At 36.6% G+C, this 17,294-nt stretch overlaps 2 protein-coding genes across 3 annotated transcripts in view; one reads left to right on the plus strand and one right to left on the minus strand.

Moving 5' to 3' along the window:
* Positions 1-17,294, plus strand: part of GUCA1C (guanylate cyclase activator 1C) — a 103,663-nt gene that overhangs the window by 82,644 nt on the left and 3,725 nt on the right.
* Positions 1-17,294, minus strand: part of LOC119257542 (T-cell receptor-associated transmembrane adapter 1) — a 45,835-nt gene that overhangs the window by 25,844 nt on the left and 2,697 nt on the right. The window contains exon 1 of one of the 2 annotated variants that reach the window (XM_037525594.2): positions 2,425-2,451. The exons of the other annotated variant lie outside the window; for it this stretch is intronic. Within the exon in view, the coding sequence (XP_037381491.1) occupies positions 2,425-2,431 (7 nt within the window). The 5' untranslated portion in view covers positions 2,432-2,451. Of the gene's footprint in view, positions 1-2,424; positions 2,452-17,294 lie in introns of those variants that run through there. 2 annotated transcript variants of the gene reach the window in all.

Consider the following 17,294-nt stretch of genomic DNA (forward strand, 5'->3'; position numbering starts at 1 on the left):
CTCTAAGTGATAATCTTTCCTGGCATGACTTCATAAAATCCTTTCCAGAAATTACCTACATTAAATGACGCATAGTCTTCAACCTACCTCTGATTTTAAAAGCATATGAATTAAAAGATAATTCATAAATTAATTTTGCATAGTCTCTAAGAGAAAGACTTTCATTGTTTTCAAAAAGATGATGGAGGCTCAAGGGGAGACAAAACTGAGAAAGATAACGAAAATCCTTTTATTAAAAAAAAAACGTGTTACGAAATTGTGAATAATTATTTAAACACAATTAAAGGTAGCCCAAAGGAGCTTTCATCATATGATTCAGCTAATAATGATTTACAAGAATTCATAAACATAATAAGAATTATCTATGGGCACATTTATTGATGCCCACATTTGGAGGAGAAAAGGAAAGATTTGGATCCTTTTTGCACATTGTTTTACTTAACTAGGAAAAATTTCACTTTTTCATTGTGATTATACTTATTTTTTCTTTTTCACTGTACCCATCTAGATGTAAAGAATACAAACTTCTGATTCTCTTCACTTCAAAGTTTTGTTTTGTTTTTTAATTTTGTTTTGTTTTGTCTTTAAAGATCTATGGGGTTTTCAAGGCAAATGTTTTTAGCTCTCGAGTGGGATTGTAGAAGGCTTTAATGACAATGGAGGAGTTTCCTGTGTTATACCTGAAGAGAAAATCTAACCTATGAAATGCTATGGAAGGAATCATGTCACATTCCTCATAAGATTAGAATTAATTCATCCTGAGAATAGTTGAATTTCAAATTCACTGCCTTCAGCCTCCCCACCCTTCCAAAGTTCCCCGTCACCATCAGCGCATGGCAATTGTTCATAGCATTGCTGTGTCTATTTCTTGCAGGGCACAAGCAAAACTGGGACATTGTTTGTGTTCTTTGCTAATCTATGAACCTGGAAAAGATGAGGAAAGGTGTGAAAATCATACATCAGCTTATGTTCCCTACGTGATTAGTCTGGTCAATTGATTTTAAAATCCAGCAAACAAAACACTGGGCAGCACATTCACAGAAACTATATATTATATTATATGTAATGTTTTTCTACATAAAGGGCTTATACAAATTGACATTAAAAGTATTAGAGCAATAATTATGCAAAGGATATAAATAGATACCTCACAAGTAATAGAATTGTGACCAGTTTAAAAATCCATGCAAAACTGTTTAACCTCCTTATAATCAAAGTGATGTATATTAAACAATGGATTGGTGTGTTGTGCTTATCAAACTAGTAAAAATTTTTCTAAATGAGACCAGCCTTTTATGGAGAAACATTGCTAGGATGGGAGTGAATTGGCATTATTCTAGGTAAATAATTCAGCAATTAGGAGACTTAAAATATTCATAACCTCCTATTCAGTAACTCTAATTCTAGGGATCTTTCCTAAGGAAAATAACCCTAATATGGAAAAAGCTATATAAAGTTGTTCATCTGTCATGTAAAATACACATTTTTAAAAAGTTGTGTACAACACACATTTCAGATATTAAACAAGTAGCTAAGTACAATGAACCCAATAGATACCATTTTGTGCACTCATAAAATGATTAAGCAGAACTTATTCACAAAAAAGGAAATGGCTCTTATACACGATTGAAAAAAAGCTAGGTGTATTATGTACATTATTGTTTTGGTTATATAAAGAAAGCTACACAGAATGTAGAGGAATGAAAATTGGAAGCAATTATAATGATAGTTTGTGTTTTTTTTAAGATGATGGAAAATATGTAGAATATTTTCTTTTTCATATATATTTCACAATTCTCCATCTTGTAGAATATGTATATTTTCTCTTACAGCAGAGACATTTATTAAAGAAATTAAAAGTACGTAAAAGAATAAGGAAAAAATGAACCACCAATGTGGAACAGACACTCAGCTAATCGATGTAAATCCAATCCTCACAATCTATTCTACAAGTGATTGAATTTTCACTGGGCTTTGCAAAATTGCCATCTCTCTGTGTTGACAATTGAATTGATTGCTGGGAAGATAATATGGTGCTTAAATCCTAAGGAACTATAGTGTGGTTACTTTTCCTAACCTCCTTTATAACTAAAATATACCAGAAGGAATATGCATGGTAGAGGAAAGTTTTTTTTTAAAACAAGTACTTTAAGCGGAATATTATAGAAGAGCAATTACTAAACAGGTACAACTAGCTTTATATTATAAACACTGCCTGATTTTTTGAGAGAAAATAATCAACTTAGACACTTCAATATATTTCCAAATATGTTCTAATGACACTAGATATTATCTCCCATTTAAATAAAAGAAGTATAAACTTATTTACTTTCCAGATCTTAAATGTCTTTATGTTAGTAGCTTAGCAATTAAGTGAATTTTTAGGCACAGACATGGGACAAAATAATTTAAAGTGCCACTTACCTGCCATGCTTCTTTTCTCAGAGAAATCCACATGTAGCCATAAGGCAAATGTATTGATGAAAAATGCTCCCCTAACTTTATTTCCTAAGTAACGTTCTCTGTTATGTTAGAAGCCGTGTGGTAGTAAAACTTGTCTTTATCTGTATCTCAGGTCTTTTTTTCTCTTTTGTGTCTTGAAATCTTTCGTGTGCGCTGTTCAGTTACAAACAGGAAATGTGGTGATGGAGGCTTCTAGAGTTTGATCTGCAGCTTATATTTTTGTGTAACGTGAGAAGAAAAATCCCACATCTCCAAACACTGGTATTTATTTTTTTTATCAATGCCTGAATCTAATTTAAAAATAAAACTTGAAATGAAGATGTGAATGAGACTAAGAAGGAATCTCCTCACAAATGAGCTTACTTGAAAACAAGAATATACTAAACTGCGAAGGAAACGGTGAGAAGCCCCCAGGTGTGCTCAGCTGTTGTTTTCTTTGCGGCATGACAGAGGAAAGGGGATTGATGTTTTGTGAACATTACTGTGGATTCAGTACCTACTGTGCATTATCCCACCGGGAGACCAGGTTTCTCTCTTATTTCCCTCAAGCCATCATCCTAGGCGATTTTCATCCCTCTGTCAAATCAAGAGCCAATTGGTAGCAATTCCCAGCTGCCAACCTCCACCCCAGAACCTTAACATCAGAAGTTATCAAACACTTGTGGACACAAATATATTAAGTTTTACTAGTTTAGCCCTACTAAATCAGAATATTTGGCATGGAGCTCAGGAATCTGCATTTTCTTAAGAACTGGTTATTTTAAGTGATCGTTCTGGACAATGCTCTGAAAAAATCATGTACATGTCAATGGCAACATTTTTATTTTTAACAGTCAGATAAATATGGTCTTGGCGGTATCTATGCATGTGGTTTGTATGCTTCTGTGTACGTATTAGGGGCTGCATTATATGCCTGTGCGTATTTTCTATGTGCTTTTAACTTTCTTTATAAAAAATGATATACCGAATCCAGTTTATTAAAAAAGCAGATACACTTTTAATATTTTGAGGAAATGTTATACTGTTTTCCATAAGGCTGGACCAACCTACATTCCTACCAATAGTATGCAAGGGTTTCTTTTTCTCGACATTCTCACTAGCACTTATTGTTTCTGGTCTTTTTTACATGAGCCATTCTCACAGATGTGAGGTGGGATTTCATTGTAGTTCTGATTTGCATTTCCCTGATGATAGGTGCCAATGACATTTTATTGTGTGCCTGTTGGCTACCTGTATGTCTTTGGAGAAGCATCTAACTCTTTTGTTCAGTTTTTGATTGGGGCCTTTGTTTACTTTTTGTTGATTTGTATAGGTTCTTTGTAGATTCTAAATAGTAGCCCGTTGTTAGGTGTGTGATGAACAAATATTTCTTCCCATTTGGTAGGGAGACCTTTTGTTTTGATGGTAGTTTCTTTGCTGTGCAGAAGCTTTTTAGTTTGATGTAGCCCCACTTGCTCATTTTTGCTTTTGTTTTCCCCTGCTGTTGGAGTTGAAGCTCCAAAGATGTTACTGAAGCCAGTGTCGTGCAATGTTTTACCTATGATTTCTTCTATATATTTACCATGTGATCTATAATTCCACTCCTGGATTTCTATCCAAAGAATGCAAAGACACTAATTCAAAGGAATACAGGCACTCAATGTTCATTGCAGCACTATTTACAATTGCCAAAATATAAAAACAACGTAAGTGCCCAACAATAGATGAGTAGATTAAGATGTGTGTGTGTGTGCGTGTGCGCGCGCGCATGTGTATACATACACAATTAAAGATTTCCCTGCCATAAAAAGAGATATGAGATCCCACCTCACATCTCTGAGAATGACTCATAGAAAAAAAGACCAGAAACAATAAGTGCTAGTGAGAATGTGGAGAAAAAGAAACCCTTGTATACTATTGGTGGGAATGTAGCTTGGACCAGCCTTATGGAAAACAGTATAAAATTTCCTCTAAATTTTAAAAGTGTATCTCCTTTTTTACTACAACATGGATGGAACTGGAGGGGATAATGCCAAGCAAAATAAGTCAGAAGGAGAAAGAGAAATACCAGCTGACTTAACTCATATGTGGAATATAGAGAAACAACACGAAGGGAGATTAAAAACTAAGTCAAAACAAACCCTGTCGTCCATTTGCAGAGTGATGGGTTACATGAAGCAGGCCTGGGCGCCCATAGACCAAGAGCAAACAGGGACAGAAGTCTCAGGTTCATGTAGAGACAAGATAACAACGGAGAATCAGAAGGATCCATCTAAGACTTAGATGAGATATGGAAATGGACATACAGGGAACGTGGAAGTGGGAAGGGATCTCAGGACTGGAAATTTAAGTGAAGCCTCCCATTGTTAGAATAAGAATAGTACAGAGGATTGGAGAAGAAATGAGGATGCCCCATCTTGGTTGATCCATAAAACATAAATCAAGAAAAAATAAAGGTGTTCAGCAAGGGAAGGACAGACTCAGCAAGAATGATTCAGGTAAAAATCACAGAAATTCTGGGTTAACCTGAAAGGTGTAGCTCTCAGGACAGTCCAACAAGGAGAAATATTCAAAGCAAACCACATGTTTGGGGGACCACTGAGGCTGCTGAGGGGCTTCCTTGCCTTGAGTCGGTGGTGAGCATAGGCACAAGTCTGCAGAGATATGGTGAAGGCAAGAGCAGAGGAGACAGGCAGAGACTGAGAAAGGGTCGACTCTCCCCTTTCCAGTCAGAAGGCAGCCTGTATACATGCCATGTGAATATCTAATGGGCTAAAAGTGTCCATGGAGGGGCCTCTCCGGTGGTGCAGCGGTTGAGCTCTGGGCTGCAAAGCTGCCCACAGCCTCTGCAGCGCTGGTTCAATCCCCGGCCCACAGCCTCTGCAGCGCTGGTTCAATCCCCGGCCGCCAGTGAGGGTCCCACATGGCGCGCAGACCTCTCCTGCAGTACCTCTGCTCCCCTCAGCAGTGTGTTTCATCAGTCTGCCTGTTCTGCTCCCCGCTCTGGCTGTGGTGAATTATCTCACCCTCCCGCGCTTCTGACTGTACCCAGTGATTGTATAAATAAATAAATCCTTTTTTTTTTTTTTTTTGTGGGACCCTTGCGGGCGGGCGGGGAACAAACTGGCGCTGCAGAGGCTGTGGGCAGCCTCGCAGCCCAGCACTCAACTGCTGCACCACCAGGGGAGACCTAATAAATAAATCTTTTTTAAAAAATAAATAAATGAAAATAAAAGTGTCCATGGAGGGGCATCTCTAAAATAGTAAATCTTGGATTGACATATCTAAACCACTCCACAATTTCTAATTATTATATTTTTGAAAGTGATCTGCATTATAATGTTTCTCATTCCATAGGTTTATATAATCAGAAGGCAGAGCAAGATTGTCCAAGGTCACACAAAAAGTCTGTGTCTATGCATTGGAAAGCACCACAGATGTTTGAAATTTGTCAGGGAAAAATATGATAGCTTTTCATTAAATATAGATGGCTGAGCAAATGGAGACATTATCAGAATATTAAAAAGTCTATGTATATATGTTTGTTATGAAATATATTAGCAAGTGCATTCAGAGATTTGAATGATGACTTCGTGAGCCATGTTTAAATAATAAATATACATGAGGTTTCTATAGTACTTTTTAACAACATGGGTTATCAAAATGAAGTTTAGAAGATAGCTTGACTAAGCAGAAATGTGCTGACAAGCTTGAGCAGTTAGCAATGTTGTAGGAAATTTTGCTAGAAGGTGTGTGGTTTTGATGGGCACCTGTCAAAAAAATGAGAATATTAAGCCCAACAAAATCAAGATTTTGGCGCCAAAAGAAAATGAAAAACATATCACAATGGCAGCTGTCATTTAGTTTCCACACTTAAGAAAATGGGTCATAGAGTGTAGAAAAAGGCCCAGTTTTCATACTCTTTTTGATGGTTATTTATTCTATTTTATACTTAGTCTTTATCACAATGGTGTATTATTCTATCTGTATATACATTTAATTAAAAAATATATAGAGATATTGTAATATGTACATGTATAAATACACAAATATATATTTAATCCTAGAGATTCCAGCTGTAAAGAGTAAGTAATTATTAGTAGGGATTAGCTGGGACTTTGAAGCTACATTTTATAAATTCACCTATCATTTAAATTAACTACAATAGCATATAATTCTGTTATTTGGAATAAAAAATGTTTCCATGTTTTAAAGGATCTTTAGAACATCTTTGTTTTATAGAAACAAAATGTACCTCTCTGTGTGGTTTTTCTTCATTCTGGTGACACATTCCTTCATAAAATTGAAGCTGGTACAAAGTAACAAATCAACTTCATGAAAGACAGGAGGGAGGAGCGCATGTTCTTTCAATAATGCTGTTTTAAAATGTGAGATTATTCAAAATTAATTTTGTTGTTGCAATTATATCTTATTACATTGAGATTCATATTTTCATTAATTGATTCAAGATTTTTCCAAACACAGTTATTCAAATGAAATGAAAAATGAAAAAGAAAAAATAAGTTAAAAGCAATTGTGTTTAGAATTGGCCTAAGACTCTCAGATCATTTTGTTATTAAGCCTCATAGAAACAGACTTCTTAGAAAATAAAACACCAAAATAAAAGAGTAAATAATAAAGATTCAGAAATGAGAGAGAAGTGGCTAATAGCAAATAGTTCATTTTCTTTCATGAGAAAGTCTTAAATATCCAAATTTTCTAGAAGAAAACAATTTATTCCATTACACAGATTTCTATGGGATGCCCTGTAGGGAATACTATTGACAAAGTAAAAGCTTTCTGAGAATTTTTTTTCTAATTTGAAACAACTGATTTAAATAAAACCATTTTTTACTGTGGGACTTCTCATTGTTTAGTGAGTGAATATGCAGATTTCTGTGTTCAAGAGAAGGATAAACAATATTTCCAAAAATTAATACGTAAGAAGAATATTCTCATTTTTCCCAAAACATTTGCAGGACTAGTGATCTGAGGTATGTAGTTTAGGAAACACTAAAACATTTCCATCCTGTTGAACTAGCTCTTATGCTGTGGCCTCCTCCCACATTCAGGGTCTGTCTTACCTGAGGGAGAACAAAATACTTCTAGTTTGCTACCTATATGTGAATTTCCCTCTCTAAAGATGTTTTGCTTAAACTTACTGAAGATTGTGTTCATAAAATCCAAATATCCCAGGACAGTTAATTGACATTTACAAAATGCTTATCCCAGTGAGACTAGGACTAGTGAATCTTCCACTAAATAAGATAGATTCAATTTTTTACAACTTTTAAAAAATATTAATTTATTCTCTTTCATCATGGTTAATTTTTAGACAGTATTTGATTTCTCCCCTCAGGTGTCATCCCTGTAGTTCTCCCACCACCATTGTACTGATGATCCATCTCCATGGTCCCTTGTGCTCTTCTCTCCCCAGTTTGACCCCTTTCCTTCCCCCTTCCCTGCTGTATGCCTCAGATCTATGGTCATCTTGTCAGTTTTGTCTTTTTCCTGACCCTTTGTTCAGTTCCCCTATATTCCACCTATATGTGAAATCATCCAATATTTATCTTTTTTCCTTTTGATTTATTTTGCTTAGCATAATCCCTTCCAGTTTCATCCATGTTGGAAACAAATGACATGAGTTTATCTTTTTAGGCCACCAACTAGTAGTCTATTGTCTAACTATACCGCATCTTCTTGATCTATTCATCTATTTGGGGGGCATTTAGGTTGTTTACATATCTTGGCTATTGCAAATAAATTTTTATCAAAATAGGAGATTTGGGACCAGAACATGTCCAGGAGAAGTAAATGAGAACTGGAGGACTCTGAAGCCTAAGAACATAGTATAGAAGCAGAAACACCAAGAAGCAATGACCCAGTCACAGTTCTGGAAGAAAATGCAACAGTCAAAAGGGATGGTTGAATGAGTTCAATGAGAGGCTATCTATATATGTGCAGGTAGAGCTAATGGGAATAACAAAGAATGGTGAAGCACTTCACTTCTAGGTAAATCACATAGGGGAGGCCCTTGTCACCTCCAGGCTGGAAAGTACTGGAGCTGCATCAATACCGGAACCCAGTGAGATATGTTCTGTAAGAAAGGGCTGCATGACCGGAATTATGGCTTTCACAAAGCAAAACCCACATAACCATTAACCATTGACCAGGTTAAGAAAGGTGTGATCTAGAAATTGAGAAAGGTTTATTCTTAGAAAATTGTTATAGAAAATGGTATGATCTTAACTGATCTCCTCCTCCTCCTCCTCCTCCACTTTTTGTGGTTTGTCAGATGACTGGCATGAAAATGACAACAAAACCCCACAACTTTAAAACCAGAGGTGGCAGATTTGATTTGGGACTAAGGGAAGAGTGAATAGGAAGATTAAGTGCAAAACCCCCAAACATTATTGGCTAACAGTGGCAGCCTCATTTCTTAACGATTAGGGAAAGACCCCAACTTTACCAATCCAAAGCTGCTGACCTGGTTTAGGACAAATGATATACCAAATCAGACGTAACGATGAGGACTATAACAGGACTGAGCTAAGCTCTGCATCCTTCCCATTGCTAAAGCACACATGTCAGGGGGTCCAGACGCCCAGGGAAAAGTAAAAAAAAGTGAAAGCCAAGGTAGACTTGAACACTGACTACAACTTTGAAAGCAATTTTATTAATTGAAGATGAAATAGACCTCAAGACAAAGAATATTACTAGAGATAATTTTATTGGTAGTATTTCATAATGATAAAGAGTCAGTTCAACAGAAATATATAATTATAAACCTACATAACAGCAGAGCCCCAAAACAAATGAAAAAGAAACTGACAAAATTTAAGGAAAGACAGACAATACAACAGACTGTCCTGTGGTTTCAGTAATTGAGAAAAGTAGAGAGAAAACCCACAAGGCATAGAAGCTATGAGCAACACGTAACCCCAAAAATCTAATATTTAAAGAATATGTATAGTAACAGCTAAATACACATTATTTTTTAAGTATGCACCGAACAATTGCCAGAATAGACTACATGCTAATCCAAGTCTCAAAAACTATTGAAGGATTTAAATAATACAGTGTACTTTTTTGTCATAATGGAGTTAAATTAGAAAGTAACAAAGGAAGATTACAGGAAGTGTCCAAATATATGGAAAATAAATGACATTTCTAAATAACTCAAGGTCAAAGAAGAACTCACAACGGAGATTGCAAAATAATTTAAACTGAGTGAAAATAAAAACATCAAAACTTATGGGATATAGCTAACACAATGCTTAGAAAGAAATACAGGGAACAAAATGATTACGTAGACGAAAAGTCTAAGTCAATAATCTTTTACCTTGATAAGCAGGAAGAAGTAGAACTTAGAATAGAAAGAAGAAAATAAAGATCAGAACTGAAAGTAGAAACATGAAAACAATAGAAAGTATCAATGGAACCAAAAGCTAATTCCTTGTAAAGACCATGAGAATTGAAATACATTAAGCACAGACTCTATAGAAATTCAAAGAATTTTAAGGAAATATGAACAACTTTATTTCTGTACATTCAACATTCACATAAAATGGATAAATTCCTAGAAAGACACAATTACCAAAACTGACACTAGAAATAATAGAAGCCTCAACAGCTATATGTAAAAGAAGGAAATTAAATTAGTAATTAAAAATAGGTGAAGAGGGAGATTGCAGGGAAGAAGAGTTTATAAAATTCTGCATCATTTGAATCAATTTACTATGAGAAAGTAGCCTTGAATTATTTGTGTGTTTATAGAAATGTCTGTTTGAGCTAACTATAGTTGTTTAGAGTGCAACTTAGCAATTAAATTCATAAGACACTTTAGGTTTCACCCACCACCAAATTTATTTAGATTTAAGTATGCAAACAGGAAATAACCCAGAACACACAATAACAGCCCTGGTTTTGCACGTCCCAGGCAGTTTGCAGTGCTTCTACCATGCTGTTTGGTAGAACATGTGTGGGGATGAGAAATGAAGCTGAAAATCTGCAGCTGTGGCAAATCAGGGCACCATCAGCTCTGGCATCCCTTCCTAGTCAGCCTTTTCTTCCTAGTCAGTCACACTGTTCCACCAGGTGCACACAATTGGTCCCAACTTTCTGCAGAAGCTGCATTCCGAAAGTACCGGTTACTCATTACTGAACAAAGAGGTATGGTCTACTTTGGGACCTAATCCTTGGCCTAATCTCTTTTAATATGTATCTGCTCTACTTTAATTCCTAAAATTTCTTTCAGTTACTATTGCAAAGAAGAATGAGCATGGGTCAAATCCTCAGACTTTCTGAGACTAAAGGAAAGATTAGAGAAACAGTTGTTCATGCCTTTTAAAAGTCTTAGGCATAGAACAGGTGAGCAGGAAGGAGTGGGGTCAAAATAGGAGAGGGAGGAACACAAGGGACTGTGGTGATGGTGCACAGGTGAATTGGTGATGGGAGAGCTACAAGGACTACACCTGAGGGGCGAAATCAAATATTCTATAAAAATGAGCAATGATGTAAGGAAATAAGTAAATTTAATTGTTAAAGAAAAGTTTGGACAGATATCACTGAGAGATGAGTAACAGATATGTATTAAGATTTTAAGTGATTTTTTTTCATTCTTATTTAAACTTTCACTTGCTTCTGTGATTTTGCAATGAACTGTTAATTTCATATTCAAAAAATAAAGCTATTTCAAATATATGTATATATTATTTAAACAAAATCAAGTGTTTGCTCAATCGGGGAAATGAACAGTTGGTACAGATGGCAAATATTTTCATACTTGCCAAAGCTGAAATAACAAAGAATTTCATTGGCATGTGGCAGTCTTCAAAATTACATTTCAACTTTAATAACTCTAATCTGTTTAATTGTTTTAAAATTCCAAGTAAATGTTAAAACTGAAATTGAGAAACTTACATGTATTGAATATATCAAATTTTCCATTCTATGTTTTTAAAGATTTATTTATTTAAGCATACAAGAGCTGGGTACAGGCCAGAGGTGTGGGAGGTAAGAGGATTCACCAGAGACAGAATGGGGAACAGAAACAGGCAGATTGACCGGAGTACACTGCTGAGGGGAACAGCGGGCGAGTCAGGGGAGGTCTGCTGCGCCTTTCCATTCTATTTTTATAGTAGGCTAAATTGTCTAGGAAGGAGGCTGAGAGGGACATTAGCTGCAGCAGGTTTGCTGGGAGAGTGTTGAAAGCAAATGCACCTATAGCGCGCAAGGGCCAAAAGCAGGATTGGGCAGAGGGAGATTCTACTGCAATGCTATCTTAGCCCATTTTAGCCAGCACTTGGTTCTGACTACAGCGTGGCACTTCAAAATGGCTCTGCATGTGGGGACCCAGGAAAGACAGGGACAGGAGCAGACGAGGGGAGTGGAGTAAAGGGGCAGAGGAGAGGGAGTGGTCTTTGCAGATCAGTAGTTAAAGAAGGTCCTTGAAACATGACCTCAATAAGGTACCTTTCAATTGAGGCAGTGCCTGAAGGGAGCCCTTAACTTGAGTTCTGTCTTCCTTTAACCCTCCACTCTGTCTCTGGTGAATCCTCTCACCTCCCACACCTCTGGCCTGTACCCCAGCTCTTGTATGCATAAATAAATGAATCTTTAAAAAAAAAAAACAAAACAAAAAACCCCAGGCAGCTGGGTAATCGCTCCTTTATTTTCTAAAGGGGGTCTGAATAGAACATTACAATAATCATCACAATTTTAAAATGATGAGTGAGTTATACTGTTTGTTCTGTAACAGAGTTTGTATAGCAGACACAATTAGTTGTCTAGGCAAGATCATGTTAACACATTGGGTCTTCTCATGGCCTGGTGTTTGAAGCAATAGCTGTGCCTGGGCCAGGTGAGGTAACTTGTGTCTAAACCAATGTGAGAACCTTGTTCTCTGCTTCTGGCTGCCCTCCACCCTCTGCAACAGTTAGATGTAGTCAAAGAGCCTGATGATAAGAAAAGATAATGAGACCCAAAAAATATTTCATTTTCCTTGTTATTTTTTTAGAAAGATTTATTTATTTTATACAAGAACTGGGGTACAGGCAGAGGCGCGGAAGGATGAGAGAATTCACCAGAGACAGAGCAGAGAGCAGAACAGTCAGACTGACCAAAGTACATTGCTGAGGGGAGCAGCGGGCAAGACAGGAGAGGTCTGTCCAGCCATGTGGGTTTCTCCCTGGCTGGCCAGGAATCAAACCAGCACTGCAAAGGCTGCAGACAGCTTCACAGTGCTGTACTAAACCCGCTGTGCCACTGGGGAGGCCCTTTCATTTTTCTTGTTAAAAAGGAATAGCTGAAGCTGTCACCACCTTACTGCTCCTAGTTCCGCTGACTTTTCTTATACACAGTTGTGGTACTTTTAGTTATAGAAGTTATCTTGTAACCAAGAGGAAAAAATCACGAGAATATGAGTTTTTCTGACATGCAGGAACAACTGAATGTAGCCACAAACTAGGTTTCTTACTTTTTAATGAAAATAACTCCTCATTGTTTAAGTAACTAAAAATGGATATTCCTTAACTGACAGCAAAGCATAATCCAACTACGTCGTTGTAAGATAGGATGGTAGTCCACTGAACTTGTTAAAATATGGCATTTTTTTTGTTCTCAAATTATTTCATTCATGTTTATTTTATTGCAGTAACATTGGTTTATAGCACTGCACATGATTGAGAGGTATAGGATATATGTTACCCACTACAATTACCACCTTTAAAATAGGTAATCTATGGATGTGTGTGTGTCAAATTATGGGTATATTTTCAACAAGTTTGAAAACAACAAATTCTGTATCTTTTTTTCTGGGATTTCATACATTATATTAGCATGAATGATATTAATTATTAGCCACTACTATAGCGTTCTACCATAAATAAACCCATTTCAACAAAGTTGACATTTTTAAAACATATTTAACCTAGTATATTGGGAAACGTTACTTATCATATGTTCTGATCCCTGATTCATTAACTTGTTCCTCTTTCTACAGTTATTGTCTATAGCAGTATTTCTTGGATCATTCAGTTTAGGTTGACTTAAAACAGAAACAGCAAAGCATGGTCACTTTTTCCCTGAGGCTTACGATTAGATTACTCAAGAAAGCAAACAGCTCTGATATTGACATGTTGAGCTGTGTTTTAGGATGTGGTCAAAGAGCAACAGAAGTGTATAGCAGCATATTTGCAAGTCACAACTGCAAAACTCTGCTGGTCACAATGAACATCCTGTGTCTCTCTACACCAGTTATTTTTATCTGTCTTCAATCAGGCCCCTTTCACTGCTGTGCCACTTGTTGAGAATGCAGAAAAAGACATGAAGCTTCCTATGTTAAAGAAGGAGCTGATTTTTTATTTTGGCACAGAAAGTTTTGGTCATGGCCACTATAACAAAAACCCTGAGTTGCATCTGCTCCTAGTTCAGCATCTAAAAACATGATATCACACCCTCCTAAGCCACTCTAGGGTGAATGGCTGGATACTAGCTTTGCTTCTGTCTTTTACCTGCTTTGAAAATGGTACAATTTTCTTCTGTCTACTTAGACATTCTGGGATGACCCCAAATGTCTCACAGATATGTCCAACCAAAGCTTTGTGAAACTAAAATTTGATTCCTTCTCTGTCTTCCACATTTTGATAACAGCACTATCAACAATCTGATTCAAGCCAGAAAGCTATCTTGGCATTTCTCTTACCCCTACAACCAATCCTTTTCTTTTTACAATTTTTTTCCCTTAAAATAAAAAAAAACATTAGTTGATTTTCTTAGGAATTTTTTTTTGTGGTAACATCGGTTTCCCAATACTGTAAGTCTCACATGTGCAACTTCACACCTCATTGTCGGTATATACCACACCACAACCATGACCAAAGGGCTAGTTTCCACTTACCACCATCCAATTAACCCCCTTTACCCACTCCATCCTCCTCCCCTTCCCCTCAGGTAACCACCATTCTGCTATCAGAATCTGTGTTTGTTTTGCTTTGTTGGTTGGTTTGCTTTGATTCTTTATCTTCCACTTGAGTGAAATATTTGTTTTTCTCCATCTGACTTATTTCTCTTAGCATAATCCCCTCAAGGTCCATCCATGTTGTTGGGCCAAATCCATCCCATCACCTGTCTTTGCAAATAAAGTTTTATTGGAACATAGCTGTACTCATTCATTTATGTACTTCTATGGCTGCTTTTGTGATGCCATAGTAGAGTTGAGTATTTTGAAAAGAAAACATAGGTCCTGAAAAAGCCTGAAATATTTACTTTCAGATCATTTTGAGAAAAAAAATGCCAGCTCCTCTCCTAGAGACTCATTTACCTCCTTTCTGCACCTTGATCAAGATAAACTCTATTTTTATTACCTCCAAACTTTCCACTTGCCCTCTCCTCTTCAAGGGTAAAATGTTTTGTTATGAAACTTCTTCCATCTTTTCCTCAATGACTCAGCTCAAACTTAAATATTCAGAACAGCTTTCCTTTATAACTCTAACTAAAGTAGGGCACCTATCTCCCCAGATACATCTCACTCTATCATGTCCTGTTTCCTGTATACACATTAAAATAGAAATTGTTTTGCTATATTAAATGAAATAAAAATGATTTTGTTTATGGTTTATTTTCTTCCACAAGACTCTTAAGTTTCAGCCAGTCAGGCCCCTTGTTTATTTTCTTCAGTACTGTTTCATTAATATATAGAAAGTGACTGCCAATAGTAAGTGATCAGCAAATATTTGTTGATTTAATTGAGTAATGATTTTAGCCAATCTTTCTGAATGACATTCTATCATTTAACTTCACATCCAGTATAAATTTTTCAGAAAATATGTGTATATATACATATTTCTCTATAGAAATATGCAAACAGCCTGGACTACATGAGAAGATAACAATAAACATGGTGATTACAACTTCTAGAGGTGATCAAGTTGCTCTCTGTATCATTCATTCATTCAAGAAATATTTATTAGTAAGCTTGTGCATTGGGCAGAGGCATGACAATCAGTGTCCTTTTGTTTTTTTAAGATTTATTTATGTATGCATATAAGAACTGGGGTACAGGCTAGAGGTGCGGGGGTGGGGGGGGGTGAAAAGATTCACCAAAGACAGAGTGGGGAACAGAACAGGCAGAATGACTGAATGACTGCTGAGAGAAGCAGCATACGAGACAGGAGAGGTCTGCTGCGCCATGTGGGCTAGCTCCCTGGCTGGGGATCGAACTCACGCTGCAATGGCTGCAGTTAAGTTCATGGTGCCACAACCTAACCCCTTGCACCACCAGGGAGGCCCAAGACAATCACTGTTTTTATATGACTAAGAGATTTCAAAATCAAAGTTTTAATAAGATTTCCCAACCTACTACCCAACTAATCCCACTTGTGCAGAACCACTGCCTTAAAGATTCAGCAAGTTTTTTTGTTTTCAGGACTGGAACAGTCAGCATTGATCTTACAAGTGAAAATTGTTCTGAAGCGACTGATGTGGCCAAAGAATCCTATAAACAAGTGTTAAAGCAGGCATTCCTTCTGGTGTTTGTGATTCTGGCCAACCATGGGGAGGAGAAGCATTGTGGGATGGAGAACTTTTTTGGAGCTAGTGGTACTGGACTTCTGCAGTGGAGGGGGCTCTGGACAGTGTAGTCTTACTCTATCTTTATAACTCTTAAATTGCTCAACTCAGAGTTTTACATAGTATTCTCTTCAACATTTGCTGAATTGAATAACAAGTGCAGTTTCAAAGCATGCTTTGAAAATAGGGATTTCCCCTATAATTTCAACAGCAATGAATGCACCAAAACACTTGTATGCCTTTTTTTTTTTTACTAAAGTTGTTATCCCATGTCACTAAACTCAGAATTGGATAATAGAGTCAGTTTCTGGAACTTTTACTCATTGTATATAGATGAATTTGCAGTGATAGCTTTGAATGATAGAAATAAGGGCTTTTGCTGTTAGAAGAAAAACTGCCTGATGATTGGCATCCTGTTTGGAAATGGCAAAATGTTGGGTTTCAGGATGATTAGCAAGCTGTAATCTCCTTTACCTGCCCTTGAAGTCAGTTTTACTACAAGATGCAAGATGAGTTTCATGTGGGAAACCACCACCCTGCCCCAGCCTTTCCCTCCCACCACCAAGTCTTAACTGGCAGCATTTCTAAGGAAAGCTCTGTAGAGGTAGCAACCAATCATCATAAAAGGGATTCTTTTTACACATCAACATTGCTAGACAAAGAAAAAAAGAAAAAGGAAGCTGTATATGCGTTATGTATCCAGTTGGTATTTGCTTAGTCTTTTTTTGAAGTGCTTTGCATACATTGGTACAAAAAAAGCCATCCACTTTAGCCTGTTCTCATTATAGAGAAAACAAAATTTTAACAAGCTTCTTTTATCTATTTTCATTTTTATACTTGAGCCTCCCCTTGCTAAATTATCCAAGCAAATATTCATACATACTGTTTCTGTTGCCATAGTCCTTCTTGTATTAGTGAAGACTTTTATTCAAAATATCAAAACAAATTGGTAGCAGTCGATGACTACATTAAAAAGCTCAGTATTGTCCTGTTATTAATAAAAGCAGAATTATTTGGGTGGAAGAGATGTCAGCACAGGAGTATCACTTAGCTCAGAAATCCACGTCATCATTTGATACCAAAAGAATTACAGACTGCATACTTAAAACCGTCCCAACAAAATAAAAGGCTAATAAATCACTTGAGAATTGTTGCTAATGTTATTGGGATTTCACAGCTTTTTCGGGAACTGCCATGTATTTGAACAATACTGAATTAATGTGTCCAAAAGAAAAATGAGAAAATAGTTTTAGTCAGGTAAGGAAATGCAGATAAACTTTCTA

This window comes from Talpa occidentalis, unplaced genomic scaffold (assembly GCF_014898055.3).
Source record: "Talpa occidentalis isolate TD23 unplaced genomic scaffold, MPIMG_talOcc4v2.1 talOcc4.4, whole genome shotgun sequence".
NCBI lineage: Eukaryota > Metazoa > Chordata > Mammalia > Eulipotyphla > Talpidae > Talpa > Talpa occidentalis.